Below are 17,654 nucleotides of genomic sequence, written 5' to 3' on the forward strand. Positions count from 1 at the left end.
GATAAGCAGAAATTCAAGATAATTGTGATTAGTTTCATAAGCCCAAGAAAGTTGAAAGTAAAGAGGGGAACATGCTTTCTCTGCTGTTGCTGTCGGTTCCTGGCGTTCAACCTAATTTTTATTATAGCCTTGGCAGATGGTGGGGGCATCGCAAAAGTTCCATTAACAGTCAAAGTTGCTGTACAGTGGTACCTCAGGTTACATATGCTTCAGGTTACATATGCTTCAGGTTACAGACTCCGCTAACCCAGAAATAGTGCTTCAGGTTATGAACTTTGCTTCAGGATGAGAACAGAAATCGTGCTCCGGCGGCGCAGCAGCAGCAAGAGGCCCCGTTAGCTAAAGTGGTGCTTCAGGTTAAGAATAGTTTCAGGTTAAGAACGGACCTCCAGATTGAATTAAGTACTTAACCTGAGGTACCACTGTATCTTTATGTTCAACTGTTGTAGCCCTGGGGAAAGAAAGGGGTCTGACAAGACTTCGCTAAAGAGAGGATCTTTGTCTAATGTGAGGTAGATGTATAACCAACATAGAAGAAATCTCACTCAGGCAACGGTCTCTACCTTGTGTTGACCACCCTCTAGATACAAGACTTCAGAATGGATAGGTTTGACCTTGCAGTCCATGGGACTCTCAAGAGTCTCCTCCAGCTCCATAATTATAAATTATACATGAGTATAAATTAGCTTCCTGTTTTTCCTAACTTGTGTTTCTGAACTAACAATTGATATGCTCTAAAATACTCACAAGCATTTGCACTTGGCCACAGGATGATAGAAGTTTCAGTTCTGAGGAATGATTTCCCACATGCTTTCTTTCAACCCCTTCCCGTAAATGTGGCAGCCGGACCGAGCAAAGAATGCTGCCAGGGGTTCTTAAGAATCCAGCCGGTTTGAGATTAGCACAGTCCCAAAATACTGGAAAACAATAAAAAAGTGTGTTTGCAACCAGGTCAGAACATGGGGGGGGGGGAGAGAGAGAGAGAGAGAGAGAGAGAGAGAGAGAGAGAGAGAAAGAGCAGCCACTACAAACAAATGATGGAGAATATTTGGAGAAATTTTTGCAAAGCGGCCTCCTCCTCTTTGGGTGAGAAAAAGGGAAATCTCAGAATTAGCTCAGCCAACCGTCCTTATTTGAAAAGCAAGCAGCAGGGAGGGAGAAAGCAAAACCCATCAAAATATTCCCATTTCACTCCTACCCCTTTCTAGAGTCACCAAACATCCTTGTAAAGAGAATCTGGACTAGAGGAAAATCTAGATAACTGATTCAAAAATACAATCAGTATCAATTCCAGACACCGTGAAAAGTGTCGTCCTGAGAAATTTAGAATAACTGGTGACCTGGGTACCAAGTTCCTCTGCAGGATCACCAAAGCCCACCTCGCCTCCTTCCGTCCGCGATGGCAGTGCTGCCAGCTGGCCTTGGAAAGGGGGCGGTGGGCTGCTAGTTTAAAGTGGCACAGATTGTACTTTGAACAAGTGACGTGTTGGAAAAACTTTGGTCTTCCCCCTTTCCGTGATTTTTCTAAACGCTGCTGGGAGAGCCGTCGGGTGGGGGGGGGGGGTCCCAAGCCCCTGGCGGGCACCGCGTTGGCGAAGGGCGCCCTGGAAAGACACGAGAAGGGGCAGTGGCGTAGCTGGGTTGTCAGCACCCGGGGCAAGGCAAGTAATTTGCACCCCCTAACCCATGGATTTGCGCCCCCTAACCCGTGGATTTGCGCCCCCAGATGTTGTGCCCGGTGCGGCCGGCCCCCCCCCCCTTGCACCCCCCACGCTACGCCACTGAGAAGGGGCTCCCCGGGGAAGCTTGGCTTGCGCAAGAGGCAGCCGGAGCTGGAGCTCGCCCGGGCGGGAGACCCGGGAACGGTCCGCGCCCCCGAGCGCGAATGGTGGAGCCACAGCGCCGCCGGGTGGCCGCTTCGTCGGGTCGCGCTTACTTGCTCGCTGGCCCGCTCCGGGGGGAGGAGAAAGAGGCAGGACGGAGCCAGGCGCCCGCGCCCCGCCCGGAGGGCTCCCTCTCTCCACTCCCGAGTCAAGCGAAGGCAAGGAGCCCCTGTCGCCCAAGATGCAGCGCCCCTCGTGAAACGCGCGCAAGCCCAGGAGCTGCCGCGAGTCGGTTCCCCAGGTAAGCGGGCGGCAGCTTCGCCCGACGGCGCGCCTTCGCCCGCGGCTCTTGCTGGGGAAGCGCGGAGGAGAGCGGGCGAAGCTCGGCGGGGCTGGGGCGGCGAGGGAGCGCGAGGGAAAGGAGGAGGCAGCCGCGCCAGGAATAGCGGGCAAGTCTAGGGGGGTCGCACTGATCGAAGCAGCCCCAGCACAGCAAGCGCAGGACCAAAGGCACCTGGGAAGGACGAGGTGCTGTCACTCACCTCAAGTCACAATAGGCGATGAATGTCATGAAATGCTTGTGCTGGTCTTTGATTTCTACGTGGCTAGGAAACAGCCGTTGCTCTTCAAAGCGCAGACACTCATTGGCACGGCAACGTTGTCCGTTTCGATAGTTTTGCACCTATAATTCATAAATTAGCTTTCGTGGCTTCCTTGGTTTTGCCTGAGATCTGGTGCCTTTGGCCAGCAGATTGCAGGGCGTGTGTTTTTTGCGCACCGCAGTAACTCGCTAACAGGCATATTTTGTTCTCCGGAGATATTAGGCAGATTTAGCAGAAACTAGCAACAACATTCCTTCTGTTGTCTATGGCATGTCTAGATTGGAGACAATTAAGACTCTTTGCTAATGAAAAGAATGGCTTTTCTCCTTCGTTGCTGCAAGAGACTCTTGACATCTCTCTCTAACTTACAGTGCTATCCTATAGATACAGTAAGTCCTTTTTTGGTCAACTAGGACTTACTCGGATTGCAGCCTAATTGTGAACTGTTGTGTTCCTCAGTAGGATGTGTAAATTAGAGACATGAGCAGCACCCCAAAGTTGTGGGGAGGAGGGGCAGAAGTTTGTGTTGGTTGTGTGTCTGGGAATTTCACTCTTAGATGAGGCTATGAAGTTGTGACTCTTCTCTTCCATGCACAGACCATGAGCCAAGTCTGGGGAAAGGGAGGCACTGGCTGCTTTGGGTTTTTTCTCTTCCATACCTGGATTTGTGGCCTGGACTCTTCCAGTGTTGCGACAGATGATGCTTTGCCCAATATTTGGAGCACACAACCAAGTAAACTGGGAGCCAGAGGGAAAAATGCACCAGAACTTTCAGTTAAATCAGAATGCAGCGTTTTCTGAGGCAGCATTCACACAGAAAGCAAAATTGGAGGGAAGCTAAGAGAGAACTTGAATCTTCATGTACAATATCTATTAATGCACAATGTTGGAGAAAACATTCGAGAGCCCAGTTCTGTAATAAGGAAAAAGACATATTCGCTGGAAAAGTCAGGTGAAGGATCTCCATTTTAGGCAACCACCGTAACTCACTTTTTGCATCTTTCTGTGTCTGAACTGGCCACCTTGTAGTCTGAGCATCTCCCACTGGTACCTGTCTCCCCCAGAGCAGGTCTGGGATGCCCCTATTTTCATCAGAGAAACGTTAGAGGGTATGGAACAGGTGTGTGAGAAAACTCTCTCGTGTTTCTAACCACATCATTAATCAAAGCCTTTCACCCCTTCCCGTCACTTATAATAATTTTGCTAAGTTGTTTAAGGTTGCCACATTTCATCGACCAGAGAAATGTAATACATTAGCATTAGTTAGGTTTGCCTGTCAGGTGTGTGTGTTTGTGTGTGTGAGAGAGAGAGTGTGTTTTAAGACCCACATTTCTTTGAAATCTGCTGTCACACTGTTAAGATGGTGTAACTTAAATAAAACCTAGAACACAGAAACAGTGCACTTCTGGGAACCTGGTGTGATAAGGCTACTGTGATTTTAGGGAGCTAAAGCAAAGAACTGTGGGCCTTCAGGATTCAGGCCTGCAAATTCTCCAATGCCAGAGAACCCGAAGGCTGTCAGCAAAGATGGCCAGAGCTATGCAGCCCTAGGAAGGAGGGGACAGGCTGAATCAGGGACCTGATTTAAACCTGAAAGGTTAAAATGCATCTTGGTCAGGTCATTAAAATCGTTAAGAGTTATCTACATTTATTGTGAGCAGAAACATGCTTAGGATCCAGGCTGAATATCTGGTAGTTTTCACTAGTGGTGCAACCCTGCACACGTATAGTCATTTTCTCCCTGGGCTTGCAGTGTAATTCCTCCAGTTTTTCTCTCTTATAGCCAGCAAAATATATTCACATCACTAAAGTCCTTTGTAAAGGAAATATACTGTATACAGCCATACTGTGGTTTTCAACCAGCTTAGTTCTCGAATGTTTTGGCTCCCGAATGCCGCAAAACCGGAAGTGAGTGTTACGGTTTGTGAACTATTTTTGGAAGCCGAACATCCAACAGAACTCCTGTGGCTTCCCATTGGCTGCAGGAGCTTCCTGCAGCCAATCAGAAGCCACGCTTTGGTTTCCAAGTGTTTTGGAAGTTGAATGGACTTCTGGAAAAGATTCCATTTGACTTCCGAGGTACGTTTGTACTAGTTTTTAATCAACAGAATGGAATCTGGAGTAGTTTCTTTGAAACTAGTAAGGCAGGCACTCAAGGACCAGTGTTCTGCAGGATCACTTCTGTAGGGTGATTAGATAATTAAGGAAAAAACAATAACAGCACATTTAAAATTACAGGGCAGGCTACAGATAGTGAATTCAATTGCACTTGGGTGCTAGAGGGTACTTCAGGTTATCCCAGAGGCTGCTGAACTCCCAAATTCCTCCCCCTGTTTGGTTTCTCCCCCCCCCCAATACTGGGCAGTGCCATTCTCTGCCACCATATTCACCCACTTACCTGGATGTTTTAAACTTGCTGACCTTTCCCCAGGAAGGACTCCAGTCAACTAATGGAACAAGCACCGCTCAGGGCAAGCTGCTTGAGTAGTTTCTTCCTGGCAAAAGTTGCACTGCCAGACTTAAATTAAATAAAAGGGCTCACCCACTCCAGCCAAGCTAAATCTCAGTCACCTCATGTTATGGCTGCCCCTCCATGGCACTGAATACTATTGCCTTGGAGATAGAAAAAAGAATATTTGAAACGCCACACTGTCCATGTCTAATGTCTTAATCAGCTCATAATCTAAGACTGTTATGTTGGCTCTGTCCTGACAGGACTCGAGGTGTATGATAAAGTGGCCAAGATGTTCTCAGAAGCCTTTTTAGCTGTTCTGCTGTGCACAACGCTGGCTCCTCTCCATGCTCAAAATGATGATGATGTTGCTGCAGCTTCGTCCTGTGCAGGTAAAAGCACAATCTTTGAAACTCTGCCTTCTCCCTTGTATTTTCTTTTGGCCTCCTCTTTCCTATCCCTATGGAAAATTACTTTTCTTCTTTGCTTGGCTCACAGTGTGGCTAACTTATTCCTTTCCATCTCACCTCACTAACCACCACTATTACTTACTTGGAACCTCATTTTCCACTTTGTCACCCATTTATTCGATTTGGAGCTTCACTGAGAGATAGTGGTGGACTTTACACACATATAAAAAGCACTGTGAAAATGCATTTTCAAAAAAAAGGTTTTGAAAAATACATTGAATTTTGCATAGTTCACTGTCGCCATCTAGTGCCACATTTGTATATTGCACTTTGCAACACATTTAAAATCTTTATTTACAGCTGTATAGCTGAGTCTCCAGGGAGTCTCCTTCTGGTGGCAGAATGAAGCCACTTCCTGTGACTTGTAAACTATTAATCAATCAATGCAGGCCCTCTTTTGTAGCCACAGCACACTGCTAACTCACATTCAGTTTGTGACTGACTATAATCCCAAGCAGTGCTATTTTTCTTGAAAAAGAGGTGTCAGAGCTCTCCAATAACACCTCCCTTGTTCTCTTGTGATGGCAATGGTGCCCACCTGAGAGGGGCTGGGACTGTGTTCCAGCAAGTTCTGACTGGGGGGAAAGCCCTGATCCCAAGCTGAATTCAAGGTTGAGCTCCAAGCCAGGTATTTCCCATCCTATGCCCCGAGGATGTGATTATTTTTAAGGGCACAAGTCCAAAGTGTTCAGGCCTCATAGAGACCTCTGAGAAGCCTTGGTATGACTGATGTGGTTGCATCAGCAAACTTTTCTTTGCTGTTTCTATACAGATCAAACTGACTGTCCCATCAGGGTGTATTTTGTGATTGACACATCTGAGAGTATTGCGCTGCAGACTGCACCTTTGGGGAGTATAGTGACCCATATGAAGAGCTTCATCCCTGAATTCATCACAAAGCTGGAGAATGAGCTCTACCAGAGTCAAGTGTCCATCAACTGGCAATTTGCAGGACTCCATTTTTCAGATGTGGTGAAAATATACAGCGAGTTCACTAACAGCAAGACGATCTACCGTGATCGGTTGGAGAGTGTTCAGTACATTGGTCGGGGCACCTTCACAGATTGTGCTATCTCCAACATGACAGCACAGATCCTGGCCAATCCATCCCCTGGGGCTGTCAATTACGCCATTGTGATCACTGATGGCCATGTGACCGGGAGTCCCTGTGGAGGGATGAAGCTGCAAGCTGAAAGAGCCCGAGACGCAGGGATCAGGCTCTTTGCAGTGGCCCCCAGCCACAACATCTTTGAGCAAGGGCTGCGAGAGATTGCCAACCCGCCGCTGGAGCTTTACCGTAGCAATTACGCCATCACAAAGATGGACCCGATCAGAAAAGAATCAACCACCGATATAGATACCAATACCATTGATAGGATCATCCAAGTTATGGTAAGAATGGATCTCTCTTGGGTGGGGGTGGGGGGAATAATGCAATTTCTTGAAATACTATTTAGCTTCAGGCAGTTTGCATTGTCCAGGCTGGATATCAAAGCAGAAGCTTTATAGATTTTATTAAATTTCTATCCTGCCCACCCACCCAAAGGAGCCTAGCTGCTCCAAAGTACAAGAAATGCCCTTCCAAGCACCGAGTAACCAACTAAGAGTCAGTGGTCATTGAGGCTTCCTAGATTTATGGGCGTGCTCCATCATTAATTTAGGCATAATACCAAGTATGCAGCATTCTTAAAACCTGTAGTGTGATAAAATTATTCAGCTCAGTCCTTTAGCTGGAAGCCATCCAACCACAATTGGAGTAAAAACAATCCCTAGATTTCCACAGCCCCACATTCGGCCAGAGTTCTAGGCTTCCGTCCTCACTTGGGGATTGCACGATCTGTACATCCATTGGGGTGTGCCTGGCCCTACCAGCCTGGTGTCCCCCTTGCTTGCAGTGGCTGGGGAATGAGCCAAGCCGCCTGCCTCTGGGTTAGAGTGGTGCTGCTGAAATGAGGAGGAGCCCACCTTTTCCCCCCAGCTCATATTATTCTGGGGAAGTCTGGTAAGGGTAAACTACCAGTAGGGGGAGCCCAGCCAATGCGGATCGACTCAAGGGCCCCTGGGTTCCCGACAGGCTTTGGAGGAGATCCACACCCCCAGATTCCTTTAATGGAATACCCTTATTCATGGTGATGGCCACACCTCTCCTCCCCCTCACATTGCTATTCCAATGCCTACCCGCCAAACCTTACAAAGGTGTGACAATTGCTATGAGGTAGGTGAAAGCCAAGTGGCTGGTGCCAATTTGCCAAGTGGAAAAAGTCCTACCAGGCCCCTCAACGGCAACCAACCGAAGTCCATAGCAAGACCAATGACGCAATCTGGAAAAGGGTGGGAGATCCTCAGCGCGAGGCTGAAAGGGAAGCCTCAGAGTTCCACCACGGCTTAAATTGGCCCTGGCCACACCCCCAAGCAACCTGATTGGCCGCCTGGCAACCTGACGTGGCCGGGGTCCCCCTAGTGTGATGCGGGACGCTGTCCTGCTCCCACGCTGAGGCAGGAGGCTAGGCAACAAGCTCTAGGAGCAAGCAAGAAAGGGCAGAAGCAAGGAGGTAAAGGAGAGCCATCCGTAATCACTGAAATGTCCCTCCCTGGTTTTTCAGAGAACATGCACACAAGCATTTATTTGCAAGAATACAAACTGGAGAGTTGCTTTTAACAATGGAGGGGCTGAGGTGCCTCATGAATGATGCCCAGGTGAGGTGCCAAAATCCACGTTTGCCCAGAGGACGCAGAGAGAATATGCAGAGGAAAGAGCTGTCTCGGTTTTCTTCTTCCTTCAGTTAATTTTTAAAAATCTTTTTTCTCCCAACAGAAACACGAAGCCTATGGAGAGGTAAGTACAGGTTCTTTCCCGAATAACAGCATTTCAATTGTTGACAAAATTAGAGCGCTCAAAAGAGCAACTGGAGCTCCATAGAAGGGCAGCAGGACCCAGGCATATTTACTTAGGACTATTCTATTTAACTTAGTGGGAGTTATTTTAAATAAAACATCTAGAGGAGTGGGCCGCGAATTTGCCTAATTCCATAGGCCTCTTCAGGCATTTATGATGCACAAGGGGAAGATGGGAAGAGCAGGCTGCCTAGACTACCTTAAGGTGGTGTGAATTCTCCCAGCCCCTCACCTGAACTGCAGTGGGAGGTGTGGGGTTTTTGTGCCCATGGAGGCTCCCAGGCTTCTGAGTTGCACGGGAAGCCTCTGTGGATACGAAAAGTTTCTGCTACATATGTTCCCTGTTACCACGTGAGGGGTCTGGAGGGAGGGTTAGCTGTGTTCTCTTTGAGCACAATAATACCTGGCACATATTGTTTGCTTTAACTGCTGCTACAGACATCTTAACAAATTATTCTGTGAATGAGAAATAGAGGATTACACAATGCCAAATTCAGCAGGTGCCCAGTTCATATTGCAAAACCCCAGCAGAATGAAACACATTTTGCCTACCTAGCAAGAGACCACAAAGTTATGGTAGCAAATCTTAGCCTTCCCTCTGGGAAATGGGGCAGAGTCCCCAGAGTCGTTCAGTAGACCGCTGGGATTCATTAGATTTGGGGTGAGGTCTCTTTATTTTTATCACAGTGTAGAAATTTAATCAGCGTCTCAGCTACGAACGTTCATTTAATTTTTGTTTGGATTTATTTCAGTGCTACAAAATGAGCTGCCTAGAAATTGCAGGCCCACCTGGCCCAAAGGGGTTTCGGGGACAAAAGGTAAGTAGAATGATATAGTTCAATCTGGTAGTGATTCCTAACCCAGGGGCCACAAGCCACCGGTTGGGGGGTACAGAGTTATCCTAAGGCAGTGCTAGCAAACCTATGGCACGCAAAGCCCTCTCTGTGGACACTTGCGCCATCGCCCCATCAGGTCCGTTTTTTGTGGTTTGCAAAGGTGACAGCCACTCCCACCCCCCACGCCACAGTGGGTGGGAAATGCTCCTTATAGTGCACACCAGCCACAGCGGAATCGGGGGGGGGGGAGAGTTGAGCACACACACACCCCTACGCCAATGTGAGCCGGAAACGCTCCCCAGAGTTTCGCGCCCAGCACCAGCTGGTAGGCTGCGGCTGCAATGGGACGCTCATTTTGTGGCGAGGCCTGTTATCTTCTCACCCACCGCGGGCTGCCCTGCAGGGAGAGGGAGTGGCGCTGCCCACACAGTTGCCGGAGGACAAAGTTTTGTGTAGGGAAGAGTGAGAGAAAAGGGGGCAGTTGCTCCTTTCCTGAGAAGGTGGAGCCTGAGGGCAGAGAGTGTGGGGTGGTTGTGGGGCGGGTGGAAAATGTGCCTTCGAAGTGCCCGTCGGAGCTTTCACTCGTTTCTCTGGGGACGTTTCCGCACAAAGTTGTGCACGGTTGCGCAGCGCGAGACATGGAAACACGGTGTCATCATCATCATTTTTTAATTTGTATACCGTCTTTCTATCTTAACAATACTCAAGGTGGTTTACAAGCTGAAGAAACAAGAAATGGACATCTTATGGACATCTTACAACAATCTAATGCAATAATAAAACTATAAAATAAGCAACCAACATCAAAAAAGTAACATTCAACAGGTGGAAAGAGGCCTTGCCTGATGAAGTCTCTCCCCTCACAGTTCTTCCTCCAGGACCTGCTCCCTCACCTGCGCTTGAATTCCGCACAGCTCATCTCCTCCTGAGCAAACCTTTCCTGGGGCAGCACTAAGCAGCCCGTGCTCCGGGAAGATGTTAAGCCCTCCTGTCTTTCCACCTCTAAAGCAATGAGGACAAGCTAGGTGGGGGCTTGAGTCCCAGCAGTCACTCTCCTTTGATTCCTGTTGCGAAACCCCCTGCAGGTGGTGAGCGGTGGCACTTGCCCTCCTCCAGGCCTGGTGGGGTTTGAACTCACCTTTTTCTGCTGCTCAGCCAAGCACCCAACCACGTTGCTGTTGTGACTGTGTAAGCCTTCGTTGCTTCTCTTGGCCTTAGCAAAAAATAAAATTAAAACACCCCGAGGAGAGGGGAACCTTGTGTCCCAGAGTGCTATGTTGTTCTGCGAGACCAAGGTTGTGAAGAGCATAAGAAAATTCAGATACCTGCCATAGTCAAGATTGGGGGAAAGTAGGCCAATTGCTGGATGTAACGCTATTGCGGCCATCCCTCCTGGCTTGGTAACACGCAAAGATACAACAGTGGTTCCACAAGACCGTATTTCTCACTCCCTGCCCCCAATAATGCAAATATAGGATTCTTCCTTTCAGCACTAGGGCAGAGAGCAAAGACCACTTTTTAAAACCTTTCCAAGTTTCTGAAAGTGATTCAAGCCTTTGAATTGCCTCTTAAGTAACATGTACGGAAACGCCGTTTACCTTCCCACTGGAGTGGTACCTATTTATCTACTTGCACTTTGACGTGCTTTCAAACTGCTAGGTTGGCAGGAGCAGCAACGGGAGCTCACCCCGTCGTGGGGATTCGAACCGCCAACCTTCTGATCAGCAAATCCTAGGCTCTGTGGTTTAACCCACAGCACCACCCGCGTCCCTAACGCTGGGGTACTCCTCCCAGAAAAAGCTCAACAACTCTCCCCACATTATCCCCCAGATTGCCACTTTGCAATAAATCAGTGGGTTTTGGGTTGCAGTTAGGGCACTTGGTCTCCAAAAGGTTCGCCACCACTGTCCTAAGGGGTCCTGGCAGAAACAGTCTCTCCCCTCCCCTCTCCATTCCTGACAGGAGTGCAGAAACTGTCTTCCAGGACTTAGCAAAAGCTTCTTTTGAAGCAGGCTTCCTCCCTCCTTGTAGCAGGTAGGCAGGGGCTCCTCCCACAAAGAAAATGCCCCTGGACAAAACTCCACTTTTGGACAAAGTGCAGTTGACGACTACTGGGCTGCAGAGTGTTAAATGATTAGACCAATTGTTCTTTCACTGGTCAATGTGTATAATCACACACTCTCCAACATTTCTCTGATGAAAATAGGGACATCCTAAGGAAAAACGGGACAAATTGGGATCAAATCAGAAACCGGGATGGCTTCTCTAAATCAAAGACGTCCCTGGAAATAGCGACCCTTGGGGAGGTCTGTAATAACTAGACATTGTGCACATTCACTCGGCCTTATGGAGAATGTGCCCATAATCCTTCTATGAACAGGGAATTTTGTATATTTCCCAGCTAGTATGCATAATCTCCAACAGCCTGTAGGAAATGTGCATATACTGACAGAATTGTGTGCCTTTACAAGTGTGAGGAACCTCCTTTTAACCTCAAATATTTCTGAAGATTCCTACATGCCAATTGTTATGATTTAAGTCTCTGTTAATTAAGAAAATACATGATGCAGGGGGGGTTATGAACCCAGCAATGCTTTTAAATGAATCTGCAAATGTGCTAAAATCAAAGAAGGCTGCAAAAATTCATTTATTTCCCCCATGTAAGTTATTAATTCCAAAAGTATTAAATATTCATTCATTCATTTCCCCAATATACCCACTGATCAGCCCAATTAATCAGCTCAAAAGGTATGAAATATACACTTCAATTATAATTACAAATATATTTATTCATTTTCCCAGTTTATCCAGTGATCAACAACCCAATTAATCAACCCAATTAAACAGAATACAGCTTTATTTATTTTTGTGGGGATCAAAGGATTAACTATGTTCTTCCCTCTCGGTGCAGTCCTGATCTTGACTCCCCCCCCCCCACACACACACACTGTAAGTTGGGGAAGAACAACAACAAAAAGCAGATATAAGGTAGTACCCTTTGAGATGGAAAAAGTTAAAGAGACATTGTTATTTCCTTCCAAATTTCCATGAGGGGTTGCCTAGCACAAACATTTTTGTCCCTGAAAACTGCTGAAATTGCCCTTCTATTACAGTGGGGAAAATGCAAGACATACTGCTCTAATTTGTTTTATTTTTTTATTTGCTTTTAGGGTGCAAAGGGCAACATGGGGGTGCCAGGTGTTCCTGGGCTAAAAGGACGACAGGTGAGTAGCTGAAAAAAAATAGGAGGACTTCCTTCCCACTCCATTAGCCACTGGGGTGAGTTTTGACATTGAATATTTAAATGTTCAGGATCATATGGAGTAATATTCCAATTTGAACACCTGTTTAGGGGTTGATATTTAACCAAATCAGACTGTGATCCTTGAAACTGCTAAAGCAGCATATTGAAACCTCTCTTTAAAACAATGTCCAAGTATCTTAGCGGTTTCATTTCACCATTATAAAACAGAAGCAGTAAAACTTCAGTTTCTGCCTCTTGCAGTAATGAAGGACATAATGATTTGAAAATCTCTAACAGGGTAATTCTGTACATGCCCTTTCCAAAGCTCAGTGGGACTTACTCCCGGATAAATGTGTATAGGATGGCAGTCTTAATATACTGTTTAAACTATTGCAACTAATAATGCTGTTTGTCTTTTTAAATATAGGGTGACCCAGGAATTGAAGGTCCAATTGGATATCCAGGTCCCAAGGTAAAAGATTTGCGTCTGTTTATCCTTCTGCCACATTTTCTTCTTTCCATTTTAGCGGCTCACCAGTCGTCGGATCAACCCTTCATCTGGGGCCACAATGTTTGACCCAGAGGCACTCAGAGGACAGGGGAAAGGCAACCGGCTACTAGTGCAAAGGACTAGTGGTAGAAAATGCCATGTGGTGATAACTGCACACCTGCAGCATTGATGAAGCATCCAGACCACGAGGCTGACTGCCGCGGACGAGTGCCGGAAGCAGATGCAACTTGCCTGGCTTGGCTGGGAAAAGCAAGGCTAGCCATAGCTGCACTAGTTAGGGCTGTTTGTCTGTTGGATTATATATATAGCTAGCATATAGTTATATATAATCCAATATGATATAATAAGGCCAATAGGTTGTGTGTTATTATTTAAATTATGAATATTGAGACTGTCAGCATGGGCATTTGGTGTCTGTATTAATGTGAAACACTATTCTGCCCAGTCACTACCGGCCCTTGTCTAAAATGTTTTGGATGCATAGTTTTCCAAGTAACTGATGATGGCTTAATGCCCTTACACTTTGCAGAGAGTCCCTAAAATAAATTCTTTCTGTAAATTCTGTCGGGCAAAAGGGACATGGGCCTGCATGACTAGATGCTTTTGATGGTGCTTCTGGGTAATAAAAGCTCTGCTTCATTGCAAACAAATATGTCTTATTTATTTATTTATCTCTAGAAACCACTTAGAACTTTTTCAGGAAATATATGATCATATATACATGAAATATATGATACTATATCAAAGCCAGAACTCTAAATCGATGTCACACGTATCAACAAACATTAACACAATGTACATTTTTTGTTCCTTCTATAGGGTATTCATGGTCTAAAAGGAGAAAAGGTAAGCTATTTTATATACTACATTCAGAAAATTATGGGACGCATATTGTGATTTTATTCAAACCAGCCCAAATGTCACAAGATTAGTGGCAAGCTTTCAAGTGCTCCAGAACTCTTCATCTAGTGAGATGTTTTACAAAAGAGGAGGGGAGGGGGAAAATAAGAAAAGCACAGAGATTGGACCTCCCAGCTGGAGCCCAGAGCCAGGAGGTCCAGCTGCAGCCTCATTTCCAAGGTGGAAATTGTAGACAGATTAAATCTCCGCAAAGGATGGTGGAGAAATTTAAATCTGAATCTGTCAGATTTGCACTTTCTGAAACTATATGTGAACTGGAACACAGCTATCCTTTAAAATTCACACTTATCTGAATTCTGTGATGCCGTTTTCCAACAAAACAATGCTTTCCTGGGGGAAAGTGTCCATAATTATTAGTGTATAATATATTCGTGTAAACAGTATACAAAATGCATTCCGTGAGGGGAAACTGCTTGTTCAGATTGCTTAACTATCTAGGGAGGTCTTTGCATGTAATCTTGTTTGCTAGCTTTTGGATCATAATCAATTCAGTAACAAAGATTTATATATATATATATATTCCATTCTGTTCTGCCAGCGTGGCTGATTTTAATAGGCTTGACTCAACATTGTTTGCTCCCCCCCCCCCTTTCTTGTGTTTGCAGGGAGAGTTTGGAGGAGATGGACGAAAGGTAAAGGCAAATCCTGGATTGCTACCTATTATTCCAGCTCCGCTTTCCTGATGAGAGCAGCTTTCTCACGCTCTGCTTCTTTTCTTTCAGGGGGCTTTTGGCTTGTTTGGACGGAACGGCACAAGTGGGCAAAAGGTAAGGCTACTCAAGGATCAGACACAGTCAACGGGTTGCTTATGTCCTTTAAAAGGAAACCGCTATGGCTGCCACCCCACAGCTCGCAAGAGCTGCTCTGCCAATGGAGAGTAAAGTCTGCCAACAGGCTTGTCCCACCAAAAGACCCCTTGGTTCACCTGCCAAAAGCTCTGGTGGACTGCTGGCATCCTTCTCCATGTGGCCATGTGGACCAAGACATGGCCTTCTGGGATTCTATGGGGGGCATGTGATAGGAACCCAAGACCTGCAAGATCCTAAAGGTAAAGGGACCCTGACCATTAGGTCCAGTTGTGGCTGACTCTGGGGTTGCGGCGCTCATCTCGCTTTATTGGCCAAGGGAGCCGGCATACAGCTTCTGGGTCATGTGGCCAGCATGACTAAGCCACTTCTGGCGAACCAGAGCAGCGCACGAAAACGCCGTTTGCCTTCCCACCGAAGCGGTACCTATTTATCTACTTGCACTTTGATGTGCTTTCGAACTGCTAGGTTGGCAGGAGCTGGGACCGAGCAACGGGAGCTCACCCTGTTGCTGGGATTTGAACCGCCGACCTTCTGATCGGCAAGTCCTAGGCTCTGTGGTTTAAGACATGGCATTCTAGGATTCTGAGGGGGGCATGTGATAGGAACCTAAGACCTGCAAGATCCTAAGTTCCCTCAAAACATCCCAAACAAGCCAGACACATCCCATAGTAGCTAATTCCCTCCTGTTTCAGACAAAGGGGGAGAGAGAGAAATTGAAAGCCCCTCCCCACCCCCCAGGGCTACATCTTGCCTGAGCCAGTGGATGTCAAGAGGCTGCATCTTTCCCAAGGAGAATGAACCATCTATAGAGTTCTCTCTACTGTTCACAGTCTCTCACTTCTTTGTTTTTGCATGTGATCTTTCCAGGGCAAACTGGGGCGCATCGGACCTCCTGGCTGTAAAGGAGACCCAGGCAACAGGGTAGGAATGTTTTCTCATCTTGGCTTTGTGCATTCCAGCAGTGGGGTGTGGGGCGCAGTGTTTCTTTGAGCATGCTGCGTAAAGTAATATGGCAGCTAACACACAAGTAACAAATAAAAAATGCCTTTTTATTACCATTATTCATTTTATATCGCCTTACCCCACATGTGCCCCACTTGGCAGACTTTCCTTCCTTGCAGGTTTCTAAGCAGAGGTTGGGTGGCCATCTGGCATGGATGATTTAACTGAGATTCCTGCATTGCAAAGGGTTGGACCAGATGACCCTTGGGGTCCCCTCCAACTCTTAAGATTCTGTGATTCTGTATGACCACTTCGATCGGCAGAACTGGCACTACTACACGTGCCACATAATACTCATTTTGCAGATGTAAGAAATTGATCGTTTAGTGTGGCAACACCTGCACTTTGGTTTTGGCCCTTGCTAAATACATTCTTGTTTAGACAGGTCAACCCAGATGCTTAGAAACGCTGAGGCGAATTTTAATCTGTTTTAGTATTTTAACCGAAAAACAGGGTTTGTGAATTTTTCTTGAATCTGTTGTTTTAGCTTTTTGTAAACCCCTTTGAGGGGTTTTTGTTTGGGTTTTTTTACAATCAAGTGGTGTATAAATTTTATGAAATAAACAAATGGAGGAAGACCTGTAGATCCTATTTTAATTTGCATCTGAATGCATTCCTGGAGCTGACAGGGAGGTTCCCACGCAGGTGAGCATCAGGGAGGAAAGAGGCGATTGCATCTCTGTCAAAAGGTGGGCTGGCCTTTTATCTGGCATCACAGAGCCCATTGCTTTCCATGTGCAGATGTCCCCACAAGCCAGAGCTTTCAGAAAAGAAGCAGCTCACCTTTGCCTTTCTTCCTAGGGCCCTGATGGTTATCCTGGAGGTGCTGGAGATCAAGGGTTGCCTGGGGACCAAGGGATCAAGGTCTGTACCTGAAATATACTCAAGAGTGGATTTCATGCTCTTTATTCAGCTCATAGTGGTGAGGAGGAATCCAAGTTCCCCCAGAATGTCTGCTTTATATACATTATTTACACAATGGGCCCCACGTGATTGGCTAATTCCGGGATTCTCCTGTAGGCCAATCAGGTTGCAGATTCACTTCCACCTGGAGCTGGATTGGGTGGTTCCTGTGGACCAATCAGACTGCTGCATTCTGGGTCCTATTGTTCTAGGACCAATCAGACTGCTGCATTCTAAATCCTATTGTTCTAGGACCAATCAGACTGCTGCCTTTTGGATCCTATTCAACTCAGTACATAACAGTACCCTTCCTCAAAGTCACTCAAGGCAGCAGTGACACATACTCACTGAGAATAAGCTGAAGATGTTGGAAGACAGGCAGCCCCTTGTGACGCAGGGTCTAAAAGTGCACCCAATATGCAGCCAGGGCAATCGTGCTGTGCTATGAATATTTGGCCAACCCATCACAAAATCTACAAATGGATTGGAAGGCTTTATTAAAAATTGCCCAGGTATTTATTGTGGCTGTTTGGTGTGTTTCTAACATTTATGCATAATTCTTGAACCCATAAGAATGGAGCTGTGTAAAATATCAGCTATTTAATGTCAATTGTCAAATACCAAACACTGAATATAAAGTAGCTGCCATCTTTTTTGCACCAGAAAATTTCAGACTGCTTATACTGCTGCACATACAATTCAGCTTTGATCTACGTGGATGTAGAGCTGGTGTGACCGTTTCTTACTACTTCTGTTTCTGCTTACTCCTTCTGTATCAGGGTGATCCTGGCCGTCCTGGTCGCAGCGGACCGCCTGGGTTGGCTGGAGAGAAAGGAAATCGGGTATGTACCTGTAATGGTTCTAGGGGTTGCTCGTGCGTAAGTCGTCGCCACACCTGGCTGGGCTACCTGGGTGAACCCTTTCTGTCCAGACAGCCACCCATCCGTGGCTGCCTCAATCGCTAGCAGAATCCGCCAGTGGGCATTTCTTGAACTTCTTCCAGCAAAGAAGTTCTTTGATGCCTAGTCTCCGCCTACTCTCTCTGCGCGGAAGTCTTCTGCACAGGGAGGGTGTGGGCAGTGGAGGACCCGTGCTCTCCCCGCTGGTCTCTGGCGAGGAGTCATGGAGCCCCCTCACCGATTCCCCCATCTGCCCCCCTTCTCCACTGGTGCTACACTGATTCTCT

The 17,654-nt window shown here is 46.8% G+C and overlaps 1 protein-coding gene across 1 annotated transcript in view; it reads left to right on the forward strand.

The window, feature by feature from the left end:
- The first annotated feature begins 1,357 nt into the window (after positions 1-1,357).
- COL6A2 (collagen type VI alpha 2 chain) overlaps positions 1,358-17,654 on the forward strand; it is a 44,243-nt gene continuing 27,946 nt past the window's right edge. The window contains exons 1-14 of the mRNA XM_083706218.1: positions 1,358-1,627; positions 1,790-2,124; positions 5,141-5,269; positions 6,120-6,739; positions 8,163-8,183; positions 8,995-9,060; positions 12,249-12,302; positions 12,750-12,794; positions 13,653-13,679; positions 14,360-14,386; positions 14,477-14,521; positions 15,431-15,484; positions 16,367-16,429; positions 17,248-17,310. Coding sequence (XP_083562344.1) covers positions 5,170-5,269; positions 6,120-6,739; positions 8,163-8,183; positions 8,995-9,060; positions 12,249-12,302; positions 12,750-12,794; positions 13,653-13,679; positions 14,360-14,386; positions 14,477-14,521; positions 15,431-15,484; positions 16,367-16,429; positions 17,248-17,310 — 1,185 coding nt within the window. The 5' untranslated portion in view covers positions 1,358-1,627; positions 1,790-2,124; positions 5,141-5,169. The remainder of the gene's footprint in view (positions 1,628-1,789; positions 2,125-5,140; positions 5,270-6,119; positions 6,740-8,162; positions 8,184-8,994; positions 9,061-12,248; positions 12,303-12,749; positions 12,795-13,652; positions 13,680-14,359; positions 14,387-14,476; positions 14,522-15,430; positions 15,485-16,366; positions 16,430-17,247; positions 17,311-17,654) is intronic.

The sequence above is a fragment of the Podarcis gaigeae genome (genome assembly GCF_964106915.1).
Source record: "Podarcis gaigeae genome assembly, chromosome: 1".
NCBI lineage: Eukaryota > Metazoa > Chordata > Lepidosauria > Squamata > Lacertidae > Podarcis > Podarcis gaigeae.